The 26,073-nt window shown below is 39.5% G+C and overlaps 1 protein-coding gene across 1 annotated transcript in view; it reads right to left on the bottom strand.

Moving 5' to 3' along the window:
• Positions 1-7,053: 7,053 nt before the first annotated feature.
• LOC124798563 (tubulin beta chain-like) overlaps positions 7,054-26,073 on the bottom strand; it is a 64,966-nt gene continuing 45,946 nt past the window's right edge. The window contains 3 exon segments of the mRNA XM_047262021.1: positions 7,054-7,377; positions 7,379-7,423; positions 22,694-22,946. Of these exon segments, the coding sequence (XP_047117977.1) occupies positions 7,054-7,377; positions 7,379-7,423; positions 22,694-22,946 (622 nt within the window).

Raw genomic sequence — 26,073 nt, 5'->3', positions numbered from 1 at the left:
GAGCCTTGAGCAGTTCCTGGTGAAGTATCAGTGCAGCAGCAGTGCAGTAGTGAGTCGCATATTTAGCTTTCATATTTGTTTTGTAGTTTGATTCTTAATTTCTTTCTGAGTGTTTGTGTGCTTGCATATTTAATTACTTAAAATCCTTGCGTATTCTCGTATTTGAGAGGAGTAATATTGCTTATTGATAGCTGTAGAGTATAAATTCGCAGAGTTGTTAGATATTAGCTGTAGGATGGATAGAGTGTGTGTGTGCTGTGTGTGGGCGCAGGAAGAGCTGGCCGCGGTTCGCGAGCAGCTGAGCGTGCTGTTGGCCACAGTCAGCCACCTTCAGGCTGCTGCCTCAAGGTGCAGCGACGGCGGAGTGTCTGGCGTGTCGCTTGAGACAGCCCAGGTGTCGCTTTCTGTGTCCACTGACTCAGCTGCCGAGGCACCTCCTAGTGTACCCGGCGCGTTGGGGCCGCCCTCACCTCAGGGTGAATGGCGGACTGCAAGGTGTTCGCGCCACTCGAGGTGGAGGGTCAATGTGGAGGCTGTCCGGCTGGCCTCGTCCATTCGTCCTGTCAGTGGGCAGGTGGCCGCTCCTTCAGCATGGCCTGAGCAGGCACATGGGGACAAAGGCTTGCTGGTTATTGGGAGCTCCAACGTTAGGCGGGTGATGGAGCCCCTTAGGGAAATAGCATACAGGGCTGGAAAGAAGTCCAACATGCACTCGGTTTGTCTGCCAGGGGGCCTCATCCAAGATGTGGAGGCGGCCTTGCCTGCGGCTATCGAGCATATGGGGTGCAGTTGTCTGCAAGTAGTTGCTCACATCGGCACCAATGATGCCTGTCGCTTGGGTTCTGAGGCGATCCTCAGTTCGTACGGGCAGCTGGCGGATATGGTGAAGACCGCTGGCCTCGCATGTGGGGTGCAAGCAGAGTTCTCTATTTGCAGCATCGTTCCCAGAGTGGATCGGTGTCCTTTGGTTTGGAGCCGACTGGAGGGTCTCAACCAGAGGCTACGTCAACTCTGTGACGGTCTTGGCTGCAAATTTCTAGACTTGCGCTATTGGGTGGGGAATTGTAGGACACCCCAGATAGATCAAGGGTGCACTACACAAAGAGAGCGGCTATTCAGGTAGCAGAGTACTTGTGGCATGCACATGGGTTTTTTAGGCTAGGCAGTAGTGCGAGGTGTCCTGATGAACACTCACCAGTTGACGTGCAGGCAGGGGAATCAGGACGTGCTCAGTGTAAAGATACATCAGCTATCAAGATACTAGCAGTAAATTTTCAGTGTGTTTGGAATAAAGTTCCTGAATTTACTGCCCTCCAGGAAGCGTGTGGCGCGCAAATTATTCTCAGGACTAAGACCTGGCTGAACCCTGAGATAGGAAGTTCTGAAATATTTAGTGAAGGCTGGAACGTGTAGCCGGCCGGAGTGGCCGTGCAATTCTAGTCGCTACAGTCTGGCCGAGCGATTGCTACAGTGGCAGGATCGAATCCTGCCTCGGGCATGGATGTGTGCGATGTTCTTAGGTTAGGTAGGTATAACTATATCTAAGTTCTAGGGGACTGATGACCTCAGAAGTTTAGTCCCATAGTGCTCAGAGCCATTTGAACCATTTGGAATGTGTATTGGAAAGACAGATTAGACACTGTAGGAGGTGGTGTCTTCATTGCAGTTGACAAAAATATTGTGTCCACTGAGGTCGAAGTAGAGTGTGATTGTGAAGTTATCTGGACACGTTTAACAGGGCTGGGGGAAATAAAGTTAATTGTGGGGTGTTATTACCGGCCACCAGGTTCCACTGTGACAGTTCTGGAATCATTCAAAGGGAGTCTACATTCTGTATTGCAGAAACACCCGGACCATAGTATATTAGTCGGAGGTGACTTCAACCTACCTAGTACAGACTGAGATGTCTATGGATTCATTACAGGTGGTACAGACAAGCCTCATCTCTCCTTCCTCCTCCTTCATACATGTGAAATTGGTAGGTAGAACAGATGATGAACTGGTGGAACAAATCTAAGATTTTTTTTAATGTCATGCCTCTTTTTGTATGGTATTGACTTTGCTGTCCTAGCATGAGCAGTTATGTAATTTCAAAGGCTTAGCAGAAATTCCTGCATATCTGTTTCATTAGATTTGGGGTCAGCTGCTTTATACTTTTCTGTTTATTTGAAACCACAGAGAATATAAACACTGTCAAAACTGAAAAAAATAATGGGCATGAGACAGCTGACACTGGTATAAGCAACAATTTGTTTTGTTATCAGCTGAAAAATTGCTCGATAGTAAGTTCAATGAATTATGTATATGACCATCATTACAAAAAAAAAATAAGCACCTATTTTAACTCTAATATAACAAGTTACATGAACTCAAACCATAAGTCACAATCATACATTTGGCACTTGGATCACTTCAGCTTTCACACTAAATTAGAGCCATATCTTGGAACCATAATGATCCAAGTGTGATTTTTCAATTGGATCAGTATGGCTAGATGTATTTTTCAAAATATTATCAATTCTAAAATAGGAGACTGAGACGTTCTTGCAGAAGATGGTGGATTCCACAGCTGGATGAGTGTGGCATGCAAATTTACATTTTCTCCCATGCATCCATGCAGAAAGCTCTAAAAAATACAAAATTTCAGTTGGATCACTATGGTTCTACCATCCCCTGTTATTTACACTTTTGTGCCTGCTCCCCTCACAGTGTCACTTGTTCCTTTAAACTATTTTACACTTCCTTTTCTGTTTCACTAGCATTTGGTACACCCATTGAGTTTTTGGTTCATGAGCGATTCTGTTTTTCATCAGTCTGTCCCTTGTTGGTGCCGATACTGCTGGTACAAACCCATAGGCTGATTCAGAAGAAATATGGGCAACTCTACACTTGTTGTACAAAATTATCTCACTGACTAGCAAGACAGAAATGAAATTAGAAGACAAACTGAAATAACCAAAAAAGAACTGCCAGCTGATATTTTGGCTAGGAAAAAAATATGGGACACAGTAACATGATAAAGAATGCTAAAATAAGACTGCCTGTGTTTCGGTTAAGACTCCTTAAAGGTCAAAGAAAATAAGTTCTGAAGTATCCCAGTTCTTCTACTTACACAGAGGAGTATTTGTTATAGCTATCATTCAAATGAAAATTCTTATAACTTTGATCAAATTAAACTATGTAGTTCCAGTGACCTATTCAAGTCTCAAACATCTATGACATATATATGCAGACTGAAGCACTGTTTGAAAATTTGTACCAAGATTGAGATTCGAATCTGGGTCTCCTGCTCACTGACCACTAAGCCACCCTGGTGCAGACTACCCTAGCATGCCTCCCTCCTCAGTCTAAATTCCCATTCATGCCTCTCCCCAGTTGGTGTACTAGACTTCGGGATACTATACTTTCTAAAGGGAGTTGTTTGCGACTCTCATATAATGCACGCATCATAAGGTTCTCAGTTCTGTGGTTGATGGGACTACTTGATAGAAAACTAATAATATCAGTCAGCATTAACTGATTTATTACTGCTACTAACATGAACTAGCAAATATTGTTAAAGACATCTGCACCTATGAAAGCAGAAGTGATATGTTGTGTTGAGGACTACTAAAATGTTATCTGTAATTGATTTTGGCATAATATTATATACTGACATTTTTATAAACATTGTGTTGTCTGCTGTTGGAGTTGTTAGCACTTGGAAAGGAATCAGTACCAATTACTGGCATCTGATTTCAATCAGTGCAGCTACTCCCATCGATCACCTCACCGAATAACATCTTGGAGTTCACATACACTATTGTTATGCTTAATTGACACGCTATGTAATAAATAGATCCAACAGATCCTCTTCTGTCGAAATTATCATTTCACTCACAAGTATATATAAAATGAAAATATGGAGTCAGAGGTCCCTTCCTGTCTCTCATACTGCCATGTATAAACTGTTACAAAAAGGATTAAAAACTGATTATGCCATTGAAAAAAAAATGAAAACAGAAATATACCTAAAAAATGAGAATGATGGTTTTGTTCAAAGGCCTAACTGCAGTTAAAAACAAATCCTCCTATTGTATAACACGACTGGCTCCTTCAGATGCCAGTCCAACTATCTGCCCTGTCAAACTAAACAGTCTCCACATAATGGGTCTATACCTATCAGCAGCAAGTACAGGGAACTGACAGAAAACAGATGGGGGGACTCGTTTTAGCACTGAAATCTACCTGAGCCATTATGTTACATCACAAAGAGGAGCAAGTTGTTTTGTAAACTCTATGCAGAGCAGTGTAAGTATATCATTGGGTCCATTAGCCTTCCCTCCATTGAGTGATTTTAGTTGATATTAAACAATGGAAACTCCATGTTGGAATATCAACAATATAAGGGAAAAGAAACATTGCTACTCAACAAGCTGTTGGCGATGGCAGCCATGTATGCATTAGGGGTGCTTGCTAAGTGAATGTGTGTGTGTTTCCTTCTCTGGAGAAGGATTTGAGCAAAAGCTAAATGAGTAAGTCTTTTCATTTTGCCCATCTGCAAATCAGTGTGTCATCTTTATATTGAGTGACAATTTTACGTTTTTTGTTGTATTGTTGTTTAGGTGATATTGCACCCCATGGTCTCAGTATCTGTCATTCTGATGTTCACATGACAAATGAAATGAGGAACCATAGTACAGTCTTCCTCAGTGAAACAGTTTCAGAAAAATGGAATTTAGATGTTGCCCTTCCCACTCTACTCTCTTCCTCTGTTTTGGTGCCAGTATGATCACTGAGGGACTCTATAAATGGATTTGATTTAGTTACTGATTTAAGATATGATCAATACTTCTCAGCAGGAATTTCTGTTAGTTTTAGATATAATTTTACATTTGAATTCACTGAAAGCTATAAGTGTGGCTTTGCTTAACCTCATTTTTGCTACTTTTAAATCTGCAGTGAAGTTGTCTTTGTTTTCAGAGCAACTTTCTAATGTGGCTGTTGAATAAAGCCAATCTTTACAATACCCCATGACTTTGCTCAGGACCTACTTGTCGATGAGTTGTATTTGTACAATAATCCTGAGTTTCATCCACTTGTATTCATTACCAGTCTCAGAGATGTTACAACCTGTATGTTTTTTACTGTCCCTCTCCCACCTTTGTTACATACAATGCACTTAGCTCTTCACACATATTAACTTGTGCATGATGTTTTAACAGTTATCTGTCTCTTGCATATTATCCTGTCTCCCCCATTTAAACTAAGGTTTTCAAATCTTGTCTGGTGCAGTCCCCAACAATTATCTTTCCTTCTCATCCCATCTGGTAGGTCTCCCCAGACCTGTAGTTCTGGATGACTTTTCTGAAATGTACCCCTTTTCCTAGGCCTCTCCAGTCCTTTTCCTTTGACCCTCTTCCTTCCCTTTCAACCTTCCTGCCAGAAGAAGAAGCCACTGGATCCAAGAGGTTGCATAAATATAACTTTCTTTTACGTGCATGTCCTGCCACTGCTTGGTGAGTAGATTTTTTGTCTATGCAATTATATTATAACAGCAAAATTTTTGTATTAGCTGTACGTGCTCAGTTGTGTACCAATGTTATGATAGGTATCACTTGACACAACACTATAAAGATCTTTTCTGTAGCATGTGAACTTGTTTGTCAACTAATTAAGTATGATTGCCTCTAATACGTCATCTGCCAGTTGTGATTTCATGACAACTGTGATGTGTTTGGCTGCATGGCCCCTCCCACCGGAGGTTCGAGTCCTTCCTCGTTCATGGGTGTATGTGTTGTTCTTAGCATAAGTTTAAGCTAACTTGTGCTAAGAACACACACATTCGTGCCTGAGGAAGGACTCGAATCTCCGCCGGGAGCACGCAGCCAAACACATCACAGTTGTCATGAAATCACAACTGACAGTTGACATATTATAGGCATTTATACTTTAATTAGTTGACAAACAAGTTCACATGCTACAGAAAAGTTTAAGTAATGTTTAAGTCTAGGGACTGATGGCCACAGAAGTTTGGTTTCTTAGGAACTCACACACATCTGAACATTTGATGTGTTTGGCAAACATTCTGATGATAGGCTATGCCTGCAATGCATAAATAAGTTTTAACAAGTGTACAACTGTTATTAACAGCCAAAGCTGTGATAAGAACATGCTCAGTATTACTATTTTGTTTTGTGCTGCAGTGTTCTGTGGTCATGGAAAAGGGGTGGGGGGAGGGGGGAGGGGAAGAGATATTCTGGTGCTGAATGGAAAGGATAAATGGAGCTGTCAGTACTACTCTCCTTTGCGGAAATGAACTGTGAGGACAAAAACTTTGGATTGCTGAAAACAATGAAAAATGATTTATTGACAAAATATAGGTAAAAACAAATTAAAAATCAAACTCTCTCATGCCAATACTTAGAATAGAAATAAGCCACTAAGTCTCTGTTGATCCATTGTGGATGTGTGTGACAGTGGCTGGTCAAATAATTAACATTTAATTTGCCAAACAGCCGTGCAATTTGAGCAGTTATTTTATTTTATTTTCACTACCAGTTTTGGCAATTCAGTGTGCCATCATCAGGGCCACATATGCACCTCTCAGAAATTATTGTTATAGGCATACTGAGGTCAGATGTTTTTGTATGTTGTGAATTTTCCAGTTGGAGTCAAGTTATCAAAGGAAGCACTTGGGAACTCACAAAATCCAGAAGGCCCCAGTATGCCTATATCAATGGTTTTTGAGAAGTGCCTATGGGGCCTGATGATGACACATTGAATTGCTGAATCTGGTAGCAAAAGTAAAATAACTGTTCAATTTGTTGTTTGGGGAATTCATTGTTAAATATACCGTTAATGCTCCAGGAAGATAAGATAGTTTGCATAATCAAGCTGTACTTTTCTGCCATAAACACATAAAATAAATGAATTGCTATGGCAAAAAGACTGTTGAGTATTTTATTTATTCAGATCTTCAACAATAAGTTAACAGGCTTTAATTTGATTGAGTAACACTAAAAACTGTGAATTAATGGACATACATGAATAACTGTCATGAAAATTTGGAAATTATGCTTCTTCTCCTTCTCCTTCTTCCTCTTCATCAAATTCTCCCTCTTCTTCAGCTGTTGCTTCCTGGTACTGTTGATATTCACTAATTAAGTCATTCATGTTTGACTCAGCCTCCGTAAACTCCATCTCATCCATACCTTCACCAGTGTACCAATGAAGGAAAGCCTTGCGTTTGAACATTGTTGAAAACTGCTCACCTAAGCGTTTAAAGAGTTCTTGAATAGCTGTGGAATTCCCAATAAATGTTGCTGACATTTTAAGGCCACGAGGCGGTATGTCACACACTGCAGTCTTAACATTGTTTGGAATCCACTCAGCAAAAATAACTGCTGTTCTTATTCTGGACATTCAGCATCTGTTCATCTACCTGTAAATCCCATCACATACATTATTTGTTTTTTAATCACATACCAATACTAATACACACACACACACAACAATTATGTCAAACATTAAGAACAGAGGATTTATATTATTTGCAGAGTGAATTTTCAGACATTCAAGCTGTCACCTGTTGCTAATATATATTGATAAACATGTATGAGGAATTGATCCACGGGAAATATAACATTCAAAACTTTTGGAATCTAAAGACCCATTATGCACATTGTGGGATATAATAAGTCCTAGAATCAACTAATATTTTCACACTGCTATTTTAAAGTCTCCAGACAACTCAATGAAGACATTTTGTGTGATCTGAGGGTATACAGCTACTTATAGTGGTATACATGCTGCTGATTACAACAACAGACCTCTTTTTCTATCTGCATGACTAATGGAAAGATTTGACTGACTCTAATTGGAACATGATTGTAGAGGCCTGTGAGTTTTAATATCCTTTAGACAGATTTACTGGGAGTTATTTATGCTCAGATCCATTATTAATTATGTATACTTAGACCTTTCCAAAGCTTTTGATTGTGCTTGCCATAGAACTCTAGAGAAACTGCACAGCTATGGCATTAGAGGAAAAGCTGCAGATATTATAAAAACCTTTGCTGGAAATGAACACCAATACACTGAAATAAAAAATAAATCTGGAAACACAAAGAAAAATGTCTATTTTGACTTTCTGCAGGTAAAATACGGAGTAGCTCAGGCTCAGTACTAGGACCTTTCCATTTTACCTTCTACCTATATAAATGATGTTTCCATTTGCAGTAAATTAAAAAGTGATTGTGTATGCTGATACAACTTTAATACTATGCAGCAACTCAGTAAATAATCTGGTAAAGAGAACCAATGAGAACGTACAAAAGGCAGAAAGGTATTCTGATTATCAACAGGGAGAAAATGACATGTACAAAATTTTAAACAAACAGAATGAACAGGTCAGAAGATTTTATTCTAAGCATTGGGAATGCAGGTGTTGGAGAAGTGGACTGTAATAGGTTTCTGGGACTAGAAGAGAACAAATTTCAGACATGGGGAAACAACACTCATAAGATATGTTCAAAAATAAGTGCAAATATAATCTTAATGAAGAAAAGCCCTATACAGCTGACACACAAACCTTGCTAAAAATATACTATAAACTTATCTTTGCATAAATATTGTACTGTATACCAAAATGGGGAGAAGCAGCAGCAGTAGATGTACACATTCAGGGAATTTTAAAACTTCAAAGGAATGCCATCCAACGATGAGTGAAACCAATGCCACAGAATCATGCACAAACAATTTAAAACAATTTAAAATATTAACTGTACCAAGTTTGTACATAAATGGGACACAACTTTTTTTAAATGGTAAATTATACAACACCACTAAATGGAGATTTTCATGGTTGTAACACAAGAATTAGAGAAAATTTCAATGTCCATAGCAAAAGGCTGGAAATGACAGTCAGGGACCTAAAAATGCAGGAAGCTTATTTTATAAAGACTGCCACTTAGCATAAAGAGAATAAAGGAACCGAGCAACAACAAAAGCAAAAGGAAAGATCATCTCATCTGTGGCTGTTCATAGAAGGTGAAGCAATACTTGCAGATGAAGTCACTGAACAAAGATAAATTTTTAATTGAGAACGGTGTAAAACACATTTTTCTCAATATGGAAACAGACTTCCTGAAGGAAGAAAAAAGAAGAGCAAGTGTAGAGCTAATACAAGAAAACAGAATGTAGAGATGAAGTGGAAAATTGTGTTCTTGAGTATATGTATTACCGAAAATGTGTTTTTTAAAAGTTTCCAGTATGCATAAATGTCTAAATATTTTCTGCATTGTGGCTTGCATATCTGATTTTAAAAAATATTAGGAAATGATAGAGCACTACTCATTGGGTACAGAGAGTCACAGACAGGCACAACAAAAATACTGCTATACATTTAAGTTTTTGACCAAAAGGCCTTCTAAAGTAGTAAACACACATACATTCACACAAGCACAACTCACACACACAAGACCATTGGCTGTGGCCACTGAGGCCAGACAATGTACAGCAACTGCACATGATGGGAGAATCAATTTATGGATGGTGAGGGTAAGGAGGAGGCTGTGGCAGGGAGGGTTGAGAGAGCACAGTAGGGTTGGGGGATAGTAAAGTGCCGCTTGTGGGAGCATACAGGGATAAGGTGGGAGAGAGTATGGAAGCTATGTGAAATCAGGAGGTTAGACAGAAGGATTGATTGGGGGGGGGGGGGGGGGGGGGGAGTGTAAAATCAGAGAAGTAAAAAGACTGTGGTTGTGTTGGTGGAACAGAAGTCTGTGCAGTGCTGATATGGGAGTAGAAAATGGGACAGATCGACAAAAGTCAGTGTCCACTGAAGGTTGATGCCAGGGGATTATGGAAGTGTAGGATATATTGCAGGTAGAGCTCCTACCTGGATGATTCAGAAAAGTTGGTATTGTTAGGAAGGATTGACATGGAGTAGGCTGCGAAGCAGTCATTGAAATGAAGCATGTATTGTTGGGCGGCCTGTTCAGCAACTGGTTGTCCAGCTGTCTCTTGACCACATTTTATCAGTGGCCCCCCATATAGACAGACAGCGTGTTGATTGTCACGCTCACATAGAAAGCACCATAGAGGTTGCAGCTTTGTTTGTATATCACATGACTGCTTTCACAGTTAGCCCTGCGTTTCATAGGATAGGAGATGCTTGTGACCAGATTGGAGCAACTGGTGGTGGAAGGACATATGGGACAGATCTTTCATCTATGTCTATTGCAGGAGTATGAGCCCCTTGTCTCATGCCTTCATTCAGCAGTGCCTGGCATCTTTCAGTCACCCTCAGATGATGAATTTGACATAGTGTTATTCCAAAATGGCTCTATCCAGAGTGAAAGTAGCACTAAAAATACTGAGGCTGCAACTGTGACCTAAGTCTACTGGTCTTGAAATGCTTGTCAAGTGAACAGCAACTATAACTACATAATTATATTCTTTGTCTGAATTACTGAACATAAATAATTGAAATAATAATTAGACTGTATTTAAATCAAACAGGGACATAGGTGGATGCTGGGCACACATTCTCAACCTCCCACTTTTAACTGTACGTGAATTCTTTCCCCACAGCTACAGCTGTTCAACTTACTGGTCTAGTGTACCTTCAAGATACTGCCACTCAAATTAATCAGAATATTTGATAAAGTTTCCTATGATGAAAGAATGCATTTGCAGTACACATATGATGGTGCACTGGCCCACTTTCATGTAGGTGTTCAAAAATATATAGTGCAACTCCTCAACACTGTGTATTAGTTGTGCTTTGCCAACACTGGGGCCTCCCAGGTGCCCAGACTTGAACATCTACATCTACATAGTACTCCGCAAGCCACCTAACAGTGTGTGCCGGAAGGTACTTCGGATAACACTAGTTGGTTCCCCTTTCTTGTTTCATTTGTGTATGGCACATGGGAGAATGATTGTTGCTAAGCCTTCATATTAGCTCCAATTTCTTGAATTTTCTCATCATGATCACTTCACAAGATATATGTTGTCTGACTCTGCCAGGACAGTGTTCCCTCATAATTTCAATAGTAAATCTCTTCATGATGCACAATGCCTCTCTTCTAACATCTGCCTCTGGAGTTTTTTGAGCATCTATCTAATGCCCTCATACCAACTAAATGATCCAAGGATGATAGCTGTTCTTCATTGGATCTCTCTCTCTCTCTCTCTCTCTCTCTCTCTCTCTCTCTCTCTCTCTCTCTCTCTCTCTCCCTCTCTCTCTCCCTCTCCCCTCTCTTCTATTAGTCCTACCTGATAAAAGATCTCAGATATATGAACAACATTCAAGTAGTGGTGAAACAAGTGCCTTGTCAATCACTCCTTTCCTTTGCGAGTTACATTTCCTATGAATCTGGCATCTGCTTTTCTTAATATTTGCTTTACGTAATCTTTTAACTTAAGGTTTCTCAGGACAGTTACTCCTAGATATTTTATGGTAGATACTGTTACCAGCATTTTGTCATTAATGTAGTTATGCAATAGTGGATTTCTTCTTACATTATCTACGTTGAGGGTCAACTGCCAGAACCTGCTCCATTCATCAATTCTACACAGGCCATTCTGCAAATAGATACTATCTACTGGCATTGCTACTTTCTCATAGACAGCTGCATCATCTGTGAACAGTGTTAAAGAGCTTCCAATGCTTTCTACGAGATCGTTCATATCCAATGCAAACAGTTAACAGTTCTGTTGCACTTCTTTTGGGTAATCCAGATATTATATTTACATCTCTATATTTTGTTCCATTAAGGGTGACATCTGCAAGGAAGTCTTGAACCTAGTTGCAAATCTGGTCCAATACTCAGTAAGCTCATATTTTTTTTCATTAAATGGCAGCGCCAACCTGAGCACCATTGTCTGCAGTGCTATGGATCTCGTGGAGGAACAGAGTGAGCTGAGTTTTGCAAGATTTCTGTTTGCAGAATACTTGTTGATTTTCTTAGAGGAGATTTTTGTTCTCCAAAAATGTCATAAATCTTGAGCATAAAACATGTTCCATAATTCTACAGCAGATTGATGTTAACAATGTAGGCCTATAATTATGTGCATCTGTCCTTCAATCCTTCTTGAAAACAAGAATGACCTGCACTTTTTTTCAAGGCACCTTTCTTTGCTCCAGTGATCCACAGTAAACTGCTACTGGAAGGGGAGCAAATTCTTTCATATATTTTTTGCAGAATCTTACAGGTATCTCATCTGGTCCCAATGCCTTGCCACTACTAAGCAATTGAGTTGCTTTTCTATTCTGCAATCAGTTATCTCAATTTCGGCATTCACACAATGATTGAAAGGAAGGACCTTGTTACAATTTTCCATGGTGACACAATTTCAAAACACTGAATTGAGTATTTTGGCCTTCTCTCTCCTATCTTCCATTTCTGTGCCTGTGTGGTCACTGAGTGAATGAATAGAGGATTTTGAACCACTTACTGATTTTGCATAAGATCAAAACCTCTGAAGGTATTTACTCAGATTGGTTGACAAAATTTTACTTTCAAAGTCTGTGATGAAGCTCTCTTTCTTCACACAGCAGTTTTCCAACACAGCTATTAAACTGCAGTGGGTCTTTCCATATCTTAAGACCTTGCCTGGAACATACTCGTTGAAGGATTACTCAACAATGCTTTCAAATCTTTTTCATTTATGCTTCACATCTTTGACCCTACTACTGAATATCTGATATTGACTACTCAGATACTCTGAAATTTGTATCCCATCACTCTTGCTAAGCAAAAATACCTTTCTTAACATTCCTTGCAAAACTAGTAGTCATGGTTGCTAACACAGCTTTATGATCACTGATACCTTCCTCTATGTTAATTGATTTGATGTGGTCAGGTCAGTTTGTTGCTAGGGGATCTATTACATTAACTTCACGAGTTGGTTTTCTAAATATCTGCTTGAAGTAACTTTCGAACAATGCATTCAGAATAATATCACATGAATCCCTGTCTCTGCCACCAATTTTGATGGCATTGCTCTCCCAGTCTAAACCTGGCAAGTCGAAGCCACCCCTACTACAATGACATGCTCAGGAAAATTATTAACAATATTCTGCAAGTTCTCTCTGAAGCACTATACCACTTGATCTATCAGATTTTTCCTTCTTTCTTTCTTTCTTTTGTGTCAGAATGTTTAAAAGCTTTGATAGATTACAGTTCTGCTGATAATGTTGCTGAACACTGGGAACACACTTATAAAGCATTTTAAACAGCACACTCCCTACAGTGTAGCAACAGATTGAAATTTGAGCTTTCCTCTGTCAGCGTGATAATGTTTCACTCTTCAGTGCAAGACTGGCAGTCTGACTAAAGAGGCCAGAAAAGTGGCCAGACACACAGTCATGTGCGCCTGAGGCTGGTCTGCTGGTGTGAATATGTGTGAGTTTTCCATTTTTCTGAAGAAAGATTGCCCAAAACCTAAGTGTGTAAAAGTCTTTTTGTTGTTCCTGTCTGTAACTCAATGCTCTAATCTTTACAGTGAGTAGCAGTCTAAGTTTTTCATAACTGTTGATATACCAACCTGGATTTTCCATTTTTTAAAAAGCAGTAACCCTATTTATGAGGATGTGTACACTGTACATACTGAACCCCTATTCTGCTCAAGTTAAATTTGTCCTCAAATATCTTATCAGTTGCAAAGCATATTTACAAAATCAGTGATCAGATCATAAATTTCCAATCACACAAGGTGTACTCCAGGGCTCAGTTCTAGGTCCTTTCCTTCTCCTTCTGTTCACAAATAATGTAGAACCATCTCTCGGCTCCCAGTTTGCAAGCTATGCAGACAATTTCTACTGTTATTTGTTGGCAAACAAAACAGTGAGTTTACATTGGCTGCAACTGAGGGACTAGATCAAATAATTACTGAGTTCCACAATCAAGGTTTGATGGTTAATATCAGTAAATCTCAGTTATTGCCATTTAAATTTGTTAATTCACGCCAAACGTCTGTCAATAATATACATGGAGTTAAAACAACAGACACCGATAAAGGTAGATTTCTAGGTATACAGGTTGATGCGAAATTCGTGCACTTGGGTTTCACAGCACGACTCCTCACATGCCAGCAATAAAAAAATGTCTGTCACAAAATTTCGTCTGGCGAGTACATCTGGCAGAAAAAGCACGTTAAAGAGTGGTAATCAGCCAACACTGTAACCACATGTATGGTAACTCCCTCTGTCAGCACACATTGTCTATGTTTTTTAGTTGGTTCAGTGGATAGATTTTTGAGTTAAAAAAGCATGCAGGGGCTCGATGGTTCGATCCTGGGTTGGGAAATATGTTTTTTATTTGATAAATGTAGTCCAGGTGGTATGGTACCAGGCATCTGAATCGTCAAGATCGATGGCAGTGGGTCCTCTAGAAAACATTTGCACTTACATACTACAAACATAGATGTGAAACATTTGTAAGCTTTGAAAGAAGCCCTTTCCACATCGTCAGCATGAATTTATTCCCACCACTTCATCTGCTAGATGCGAAACCTGTTTGCTTTGTACCCTCCTCCAATGATCCCATAGATTAGTACCAGCTATTATTCTTGCCTTGTTTGTTAGGGCCTTCATTACCAGCAGGACTGGCAATACGCTTTGCAAATAATGTCGAGACTTGGTTACTATTTGTATGTATCACCATGGTCCTACTAATTATGCATTTCAAATACTGAATCTGGTAACTGCATGCTGTTTAGTACATATCTCAATGCATTATTATTATTCAAATGGTTCAAATGGCTCTAAGCACTATGGGACTTAACATCTGAGGTCATCAGTCCCCTAAAATTAGAACTACCTAAACCTAACTAACCTATGGACACCACACACATCCTTGCCCAAGGTAGGATTCGAATCTGCGACTGTAGCAGCAGTGTGGTTCCAGACTGAAGTGCCTAGAACTGCTTGGCCATTGCGGCCTGCCAGTATTATTATCATTATTATTATTATTATTATTATTATTATTATTATTATTATTATTCTATCACTGGGATTGTGCAAACATCACATCTATTACCATTAGGGAAACAGTGTAATTCAAAACCGAACATTTCACAATTAGTGGTGTCGAGATGAATCATGCAGAACAATACCTGTCAGAGGGGTAATGCGTGTTAGCTGGAACAGTGTGCAGGACCAAGGGTGTGTTTATACTGTATGCGCTGTCCACCAGGCGCTCATAACAGACTCCAATGTACATGCGTACACGTATCGAATTTTCTCATTGTAAACCTCGAAACCAATGTGGCAGACACATGGCATACACAAATGATGAATATGTGGATATGCTTCTGGTCCTTGGTGCATCTGAAAACTGGGCTGTTGTTGCCATTTGTGAATATGCTGCTAGATATCCTTGTTGACTCCATCCAGATAAAAATTGGTTTCATCGTCTGGAGCTGCACCTTCAGGTGTCAGGTTCTCTCCTTCCACCGCCACGTGGCAGAGGTCATCCATGGGCTCGCCATACTCCAGCTACTGAGGAAGCTATTCTGGAGGTCATACACAAAGAACCTCAGCAAAGTACATGTAAAGTAGCAAGGCAGCTGTGAGTCTCGCAACACAAGGTTGTTAACGTGGTGCACAAGTATAGTTGCACCCCTATCATTATGCTGTCATGCAACACATGCTTCTTGCAGATTACCATCAGCAGATGCGATTCTGTGAATGGTTCCAACAATGACAGGAAGGCAACAATGACTTCATGAACACCATAATATCATCGTATGAATCAGCATTCGCTCGTGAAGATGTCTTCAATATGCACAATGCCCACCATCGGTGAGGGTAACCCACACGTCACCCGCAACCATGGATATCAAGTTCTTGGTATCAATGTCTGGGCCAGAATATTGGGCGACAAGTTTTGGGCCCCTACATGTTGCCTGACTGGTTGACTGCATGGAGGTATAATGCATTCCTCTCAAACTATCTGCCTGATGTGCTGGAAGATGTTCCACTACATGTTCGGCAGAGGATATGGTTCCAACATGATGGTGCACCTCCACACTCTGGAATTAATGTGCGACAGTATTCCGACAGAACATTTCCAGGGTAATGGCTCAAATGAGGAGGTCCAGTTGTATGAGCACCGTGGTCACCTGACCTGAATCCCCTGGATTTTTTCCTGTGGGGATACCTAAAGGAGCATGTGTACTCTACCCTTTCAACGAATGTGGAAGAACTGGTAGTGCATGTGTATGCTACTCTTGTTACTGTTGACACAGTTTTGCTGCAAAGGGTCCAAAGCTGTATGATCCGAAGGGTTGCACAACGTTTAGACGTGAAGCGAGGTCGCTTTGAGCATCTGTTGTTCTGAGGACAACATATCCTGTTGTAAAGGTCATGTGGTCATTAACCCACTAGCGCCGGATTAATTTTTTTGTGATTTTAAAAAAAAATTTGCGTTATTATGTCTGTAAAAGACATAAATTACACAACAGAGTTGTTTCGACAAAAGTCATTACCGCCATTAGTGAGATATTTGGCGTTGCTATATGGCAACGCTAAGCGCTTTCACTACCTAAATTTATATGGATTACAACTTCAACTAAAATAAATTGGTTATTGAAATTTCTTATTACATATACAAGTTTTGTGCAAATTTATTAGTCAGTCTTCATCATACATCTGATACTTTATAATACAGTACAATTCATAATCAAAAGTCAAATCTTGAACTCAGCATTATTTTACATGAAATGGAATAAAACAGTCAATACACAATCCCACATTACACTTTGAACACATTGTTCTCACAATAGATTTACAGTCCTTGTGTGCATATCTTTTCTTCTTCTTTCCTTCTGTGTGCTGGATGAGGTGGTCAGTGTTATCAAACCTAATTGAATCTGATTTGCAGCTGTCGGAACATGCCCTTGATGCAGATGGTCTCCCGGCTCCTTTTGGTAAAGCTTGGTTTCTTTGCAAGTACACTGTTGCTACTTCTCTCTTTAAATCAAGCTGAGAAATAGTTTGGTTTCTTGTTTTATTATACAAAGTCCAACTGTTTTGTATGGCGACATCTAAAATCCATGTAAAGAGACACCAGTACCATTTCTTGCTTCTTATTGCAATGCGATAGCATGCTAGATTCTGATCCATCTGATCAATACCTCCCATATATGTATTGTATTTGGCTACCAGGTTTGGTCTGGGAATCATTACATTTCACTTTTTTAGCTGCGAGAATCTCTTGACTTGGCCAATTTCTTGTGTACCACATGAAGAAGAGATCACTGTGACAAGTAAGTTGTCCAGCCACCATACATACAACAATCCATCATTCTTCTCTATTTGGATCTGGGGGCTCAACAAACACATCACGTTCAATATCGTCGTCATAAAAAAATCTCTAGCACCTCAGCAAGCGAGAAACCTCTTCTAAAACAAGAAAGAGAAAATTCATCCTTTTACTGAGTACAAACGCCTAGTGTTGCCATATGGCAACACCGATGTTCAAACGGCCTAAATGAACGTAATTTATTTCACAACAAGCAGTAACCTCCAAAGAATATATATTTGAGTATTTAAAGCACAACCATACTAAAAAAACAAATTATATATCGTAAGTTACTGTGTAAAACATACCTACTCGAACTTATACTCCATTTTTCTTCGTCATTCAGCAAACAACAACTTCCAACACTGCTTACGCCGCAGAATTTAAATGTATTGTTAAAACCGTTGCATTGTAGTGATCTTTACAGTCTTGTGGAACAGAATCCAGTGCTACCAACACTCTCGCTTCATTGATGTCGTGGAATCAATGATTTTAAAAAAGTGTTACAAACGTTGCATATGGCAATGCACAGCACTAATGGGTTAATATGGACACTATTATTGTCACTGGTTGGAAATGTGTGATATCTGAGCATTCATATTAGATGTAGTATAAATGACAGGTAGATGTTGTGTTATTGTACTGTGCTATCATCTTTAGCATCTCCAAATCGATATCGTTTTTGTAGTTAGTCTGTCCAATGATAGGTCATTTGTTTTAACTGTCTATTTCTTATTTGTCTAACCATGTGTTTGTTATATTCAGCGTTACAAAATGTTGTGAATTTAGGATACATGTAATCTAAGAAATACCGTATATTACAGAATGAAATTAGCAAATAAAAAAAAGTGCGTCCTAAGCCAGGATCGAATCCTCCACCCTCTGCATGCTAACTCAAAATGCTATTGACTGCACCGACTGTGCTGCTCCAGCAACATCTGCTGACAGCAGTAGTTACCATACATGTGATTACAGTGTTGCCAGACTGCCACTCTTTAACATCCTTTTTCTGCCGGATGTACATGCTGGACGAAATTTTGTGACAGACATTTTTTTATAGCTGGCATGTGAGGAATCATGCTGTGAAGCCCGAGTGTACAAATTTCGCTTCACCCTGTATACCTAGATGAAAACCGTATCAGTTTTACATGTAATAAAATCAGTAGTTCACAACATCTTATTAGACAGTTGTCAGAAGTAGTCTCTGATCAGACATTAAAAACACTTTATTACGGGTCAGTTTTTGTACTGATTAATTATTAGATAGAGATATGAGGCTGTGCTGATAGCATACATATGAAAAGAAGCAGGAAAGAGCAACCAGATTTATCTGTGGACTGGGATATAGAGACTGCCAAAGGGCAATCTCTGTACATCATAGATACCTCACAGTTTACTCATTGAATCCAAACAAATTAATATTACCTTTTTTTGTGACACACAAAACAATGAAGTCCTCCAATATGCATGTCTACAATATGAGAAAGAAAGATTGCTGTACATGGTATGCTACATATATACAAGAAACTGCCATGTTCTATAAGGTGTCACAAAGCGAATACACTCAACTTCAAACTGAAAAAAAATCGCTTTTTAATAAGTGCTTATACTCTTTGAATGAATATTAATATCAACCTAAAGTGATTTTTTTGTATTTTGCTCTGTAAAATCATAATATCTGTAAAAATTATGATCTAATACCCAATTTTGTGTCTCCCACAAGTCCAACGCCTCGTCCAAGTCGTGAGAGATGGGCAACTGCATGAAGTAGGGGATTGCCTGTAGGAGCGAGGTACAGTGGAGACTGTGTATGCCCCAGGACTGCTACCTTAGCTGTGAAGGTCCTACAGGAACCCTGAAAAGTGATGGCTAATGAGGCTCTGGTGAAGCTACGATAGGCCCAGCAAGCCAGTAGTGGATTATGGGTTCTGCTTTCAAAAATAGAACGGGCCTCAGAAAGGATGGATTTATTCAACGACAAACTGGCTACAAACAAGACTAAGATTGCACCATTAAATATACATACATAGACTGTAAATGTGGAAGAGATGATAAACATGATGGAAAGAAGGAAGTTAGACCTATTAGGGTTAGCGAAAACAAGATGGAAAGGAGAAGGAAGGAGAGAATTGAGGAAAGGTTACCGACTGTACTGGAGTGGAAATGAGGAGATAAGGAGAAATGAAGTTGGAATAGTAGTAAGAGATGAATTAAAAGAAGAAGTGAAGAGAATAAGTGATAAGATGATGAAGACCAAAATATCAATCAAGGAGTCGACCATAGAGGTAATACAAGTGTTTGCGCCACAGGTGGGTTGCACTTCTGAGGGGAAGCAAGAGTTTGAAGAGGAAATGCAGAAGCAGATGGGAAGGAAGAAGATGATAGTAATGGGAGATTTAAACACACACGTTGGAAGAGAAAGACAAGGCTGCGGAAGTGTGCTTGGACCAGAGGGTTGGGGCTACCGAAATGAGGAAGGTGAAAGACTATTGGAGTTCTGTCAAAGGAATGGCTTGCTGGTTGGGAACTCTTGGTTCAGGAAAAGACAGAGCCACAAGATTACCTGGTACAGTCAAGACTTAAACGGAAAGTCAATAGTTGACTACTTCCTGTACAACAGTGAGATGAATAGGAACATCATTGACATTAAGGTAATACCATCAGAGGCCTTGGATAGTGACCACAGTTTGCTAGTAATGAACCTGAGAGGGACTAAGGATAATAAAGGGACAGAAAACCATGAAAGACATATAAGGGTATGGAAGTTGAAGGAGGAAGAATGCCAGATACATACCTACAAATAGTAAAGAAAACTATTCCAAAGGATGAACCAAAAATGATAGAAGAGGAATGGGGTGGATTCAAGGGAACATTAGTAAGTTCAACGGAAGCAATATGTGGGAGGACAAGCAACAAAAAGAGATGGAAAGAAACACCCTGATGGAATGATAAAACAAAGGATATAGTACAGAAGAAGAATAGAGCCTTTATGGTATGGTTCTGGAAGAGAACGGCAGAGACAAGAGAAGAATATTAGGCAAGCAAGAAAGAAGCAAAAAGAGTGGTGGTGGAAGAAAGAGGAAAGTAGATGTAACAGTAGATCAGAATGACGGAGAAGGAAGTGAAGGTTCAATAAAGGTGTTATATGGGATGATTAAAAGTAAGAGGAAGAACTGTACGACAGATTATGCTCAAATGGTGAACAAAAGTGGACAAGATGTAGAGAATAAGGAGGAACTCAAGAATATGTGGAAGGAGTATTTTGAAGAGCTCCTGAACCCAAAATGAAGACCTGGATGAGGAGGAACAAGCTGAGGAGAAAAGAGCGGAGGAACAGCAAATTGAAAAAGACCTTACATGGGGAGAAGTGGAAGAAGCATTGGGCAAGATGAAGGGAGAAAAGTCACCAGTTCTGGATGAGCTAAGTGTAGAGATGGTAAGAGCAGCAGGAGAGGTGGGGATACAATGGCTATATCGAGTAATGAAAATTGTGTGGAGACAGAAGCTGATCCCAGAAGACTGGAAGAAGGGAATAATTGTCCTGATCTTTAAGAAGGGAAGTAGAAAAGAGTGCAAGAATTATCGGGGGATAACATTGATGAGACATTCTGCAAAGATTTTTGAGAAAATTTTTGGAAGCATGAATTCAGGCAAAATTAGAAGGAAGAATGAGAGAAGAGCAACTTGGCTTCAGAACAGGGAGGTCCATGGTGGATCTAATTTTTGCTGTAAGACAACTGCAGGAACAGCAATATAAATATGGAATAGATCTACTAATGACCTTCCTGGACAATGAAAAGTGTATGATAGTGTATGTAGTAGCAAAGTGTGGAAGCCTTGGAGAACAGGGGAGTAGCAAAACATTATTTGGAGGATAAGGGAAATGTGCCATGGAAGTGTGAGCTGTGTGAAAGCAGGAGGAGAGAGATCAGCTTCGACTGAACAGAAGAATGGCTTGAGACAGGGAAGTGCACTTTCACCATTACTCTTCACTGTAGTGATGGATGATATAATGAGTACAGTAGCACAAGTAATTGGTGAAAGGAATATGAAAGCTATGGTGTCTGCAGATGATCTGATGATGTAGGGGAATAAGGAGAAGAAATTACAAGAGCAGTTGGACATATGGGAATGAACAGTACAAGAATATGGGATGAAATTTAGTATAAGTAAGAGTGAGATGATTATCACAACAAGAAAAAAGGAGAGAGAAACAATGGTATTAACAATTGGTGGGGAACGATTGAGGAGTAGCGAGTTTCAAGTACCTAGGAAGCCTGATACAGGAAGATGGAAAAAAACAACAGAGAAATAAATGAGCAGGGGAGAAAAGGAGAAGCATTTTGGAAGGGTGTCAGAAGCCTGATATGGAGCAAGGATGTACCCCAAATCAGTAAAAAGGCTATATACCAGTCATAATATGTCCCAATCCTGACATATGCATCAGAAACCTTGGTTATGAATGGAAGAGAGAAAAGCAAAGTACAAGACAGTGAGATAAAATTCTTGAGAAACTGTACTGGAGTGACAAGGATAGACAGGTTAAGAAATGATAGGATCAGAGAGTTAATGAAGGTGGAACCATTATAGGAGAGGACAGGGAAATCAAGGCTGAAATGGTATGGACACGTTAAGAGAATGGATGAGGATACCCAGGAGGATACAAGAGATGAAACTGGAAGGAAAGGGACCAAGAGGAAGACCAAGAGACAGATGGCTGAAAGGAGTAGAGGAATGCATCCAGAAGAAAGCAGAAGACTGGACCAATGTGAAGATGGAGAGATGGTGGCAAGACAGAAGACGATGGAGAGGCCTATGTCCCATACAGACCTGGCCAGAGGCTGGAAACTGTCCAAGATGATGATGATGATGATGGCCCAATTTTGTGTCCTTATTAAGTATTCTATTATTTGTATTGTGTATATGTAATCACTTAGACAAATATAAACTGTATTTACTCTTTGTTCACACAAAACTTGTAAAAAATTGCCAAGGTATTTGGGGAAGTTGTCAGTTGGTGGTTCCATGCAAAAAACGCTACAAATAAAATAAATTAGTCAATAACTCAAATCTGTGAAAGACAAAAAATGCACCATTATGAAAGTTACAAACTCAACTCAGTTTATCTAATTTTCACAGCATTTTTAAGCTGCAAAATGCAGTACAGTAAATACTATCTTTTCTACAGTACTCACATATTAAAAATCTTAAAGTTAACAAAAAACGTGCTGTTAATCTGGAATAAGCAGATAGCATTCCACAAGTGACAGATACCTTGCTGTTGACCAACTGTTAGAGAAAAATACTACACACACACACACACACACACACACACACACACACACACACACACATGCTGCAGTAAGACAGAGTTATTTCTTTAAACAAATAAACTTCACCTCTTTCATAGACATACGCCCTCTGAAAATGGCTGCCACAGTGAGATATCGGCCATGTCTGGGGTCACAAGCTGTCATCATATTTTTTGCATCAAACATCTGCTGTGTGAGTTCCGGTACAGTTAAAGCTCTGTACTGCTGAGACCCACGTGACGTCAAAGGAGCAAATCCGGGCATGAAAAAATGTAAGCGAGGAAATGGTACCATATTTACTGCAAGCTTGCGAAGATCAGCATTTAACTGACCTGGGAACCTGGAATTTCAGAATACAAAAACTTACATTTGTTATTTTAAAGATAATTTTTATTCTTACAAATATAAAAAACTATATTACATTATAAGATAGTAAATGAAACAGAAGTTATTCAAAGCATGTTATCTATATTCAGTTGTTTGACCTCTATTCTTTTATTTGTTTTGTAAACATTCTCCCATGTAGACTAATTGTGTGTTTTGCAGTGTCCCACTAAGGAACTGAAGTCTGCCACCTGCTAACTACGACTGAACCCAAAACCATTTCCCCCTCCCTCTGGAACATCTATGTTTCTCTGTTTTGTGAAGTGCACAGTTTTATATTTTTGGGCATTTAAACCAAGCTTCCAATCTTCATAGCACTTCAAATTCTTATCAAGATGTGGCTGAGCATTGGTGCAGATTTTCTTCAGACAGATCTTCATTATAGATAATTTTATCACATGCAAAAAGTCTGGGAATGCTAGTAATATCATCTGCCACATTCCTAACATACAGCATGGACAGCAAAGATCCCAAAAAACTTCCCTGGAGCACATCTGAAGATACTTCATCTGTCAATTACTCCCCATCCAAAATAACATGCTGCATCCTGATTAGAAAGAAATCCTCAATCCAGTCATCAATGTCGTTTGATTTCTCGTATGATCTTACTTTTGTTAATAAGCATTAGTGTGGTTCTGTGTAACAAGATTTTTCAGAAGTCAGAAATATGCCATTTACTTTACTGACTTGGTCCATAAAGTATGTCATGTGAGACAAGAGGAAGTTGGCTTTTACATGAGATACCTCATTACATTTGAGATCGTTAAATGTTCTAAGATTCTACAACAGATGTATATCAATAATATTGCACTGTAATTTTGTGAACAACTTTGGTAAACTGTCTTGTAGATCTTTGTTTTCTTCCAACCACTGGGTGCAGGGCTCTATGATGTAATTATGGTTGAATTATCTTGATGAAAAATTTGAGAACTCAGAGCTAATACAGAGGCCTACCTACAATCATTCTTCCCATGCACCATTTGCAATTGAAACAGTTAAGAGGGGATCAGATAATGGTACCAGAAGTACCCTCTGCACACAGTGTCAGTTGGTTTGTGGAGTACTGATGTGGTTGTAGGTAAAAGAAGTGCTAAAATAACTCCAAATTCTGTATAGAATCTAACAAGTATTCCAGAGTTCTAGAACCTTGCTCATTTTTAATTTATCAGAGCCAATGACCATAATATCTATATCATTCTTCTTTGCAATGGTGTGAAATCTACATCACTCAACTTTGTAATGGTGCAGGAACTGATCTGAGAGTACTCTTACATTCTGCTTCGTAAAGACACATTTGAAGATGAAGTTTGGCATTTATGCTTTTGATTTGCTATACACTATACACACTATACACTATACACATGGTGCTATACACATGGTTCTCAACAGCTTTTACATATGATCAGAATTTCTTTAGTTTCAGTATGGATATTTTGATTAGAATTTGCTACAGTAGTCATTGAAGGCTTCACGCATAACCCTCTTTGCAACCAAATGCATTTCCTTCAGCATCTGCTTATCTGTTGTCATGTTTTACACCCAAGGTGCAGTACTCAGTGCTTCTTTAGAAGTTTCTATACTGTGACCATATGGCATCATATAAGGTTCCACCCATCATCACCTGTCAGACTATTCAGTTCTTGGTTAACTATTCATCTAAACTTGAGCCACCATTCCTGCACATTCTCCTGCCCTGAACCAAACACTTGAAGTTTCTTCTTGAGACCTGATTCTACTTCCTGTTTATCTAGTTTACAGAACAGATAAATGTTTCTCCCTGTTTTACTTGCTCATACTTAGGGAATCATTGTTGCTTCATCTACATTATAGTCATTGATACTAGTTTCAGTGTGGACATCCTCAAAAAAGTCAGATCTTTTTTTTTTACATTATATCTGTGGGCATTCCAGCTGTGAATGGTTGCAGGGAGAGGCAGAACACCAATAAATGCAATTAACACACACTATATTACTAAACAGGATGTACAATCAAATGTGTTTGCATGACACAGGTCTTCACAACAAGCTGAACTAATTAAAGATATTCTTCCTGCTGCAGGTTAAACTTGCTGCTGCAGAGTCTTGTAATCTAATATTTTACACCATCAATTGTATGGTCCCTGCGGAGTACCCCCTCCCCCCAGCACCCTTACCCTCCAGAGTGCAGAGCACTGACAGGAGGTGGTCACCAAAGGTACCTGTGGTAGCCGTGGCTGGCTGAGCTCACAACAAGAACGGACAGTTTCTCAGTGAGAAGAAAACAAGTTGCGCTAGTGTCCCTTTTCCCTTCTTAGTATGGGTGATAATGACTAAGGCAGGATAGGCATCATTGAACTATGGAGATGAGTGCATGGCTATGTATCAGTAGGAAAGGAGTTTGGAAGTAACGTGATCATCGGTGGTTGATAGTGCCAACTGTCAAAACTTGAAGCCCATGAGAAATACTGGCTGTGGAGTGCATAAAAAAAAAACACACTGTACACATCTTATGAGTGCCAGCAGCTGTGCCTGGCGGGGAGCAAGTAACTATTTCAGACAAGTTTAATAATTCTTAGCTGCATGTTTAAATGCATGCAAGCTCTTGACAGCACACAATAAATTTAAGACCTTTAGTGGGTACCTTTTCAGTGACATATTGATTTCCCATGGGTCCTGCATGGAGCTGAGTGTTTACGAAATATGGCAGGCAAGATGACTGTGTGATGTCACAAATTCTTTGCACAGCCCTTATTTCTTGTAGGCCCCATCAAAACTTTCTTCCTGAGAAATAATGGTGGCGTGGTGCTGTGAAGTGATGGCCCATGTGGATGCCCCCACTTGAAATGCATTGCAGAATGTTTGGACATGATGTCCAATGTGAATTGGCCTTAATACATTTAACTGCAAATGAATGCTCAATAAGTGAACAATGCAATGTATTACACATTTTAACAGTAAAAGAAAAATCGGTTAGCTAGAATAAATTTTGCAGGAATGAATGATGAATGAAACAAAAGTTAACTATCTTAATCACTTTTGCTGTTGGCTGAGGTTTTGCTGCTGCTGTTGCAATCCTCTACTTGGATCTGCAATATTTTTATTGCT

The sequence above is a fragment of the Schistocerca piceifrons genome, chromosome 5, assembly GCF_021461385.2.
Source record: "Schistocerca piceifrons isolate TAMUIC-IGC-003096 chromosome 5, iqSchPice1.1, whole genome shotgun sequence".
In the NCBI taxonomy this organism is placed as follows: domain Eukaryota; kingdom Metazoa; phylum Arthropoda; class Insecta; order Orthoptera; family Acrididae; genus Schistocerca; species Schistocerca piceifrons.
Note: the sequence above shows the minus strand (reverse complement) of the source record. Positions and strands in the feature narration are given on the sequence as shown.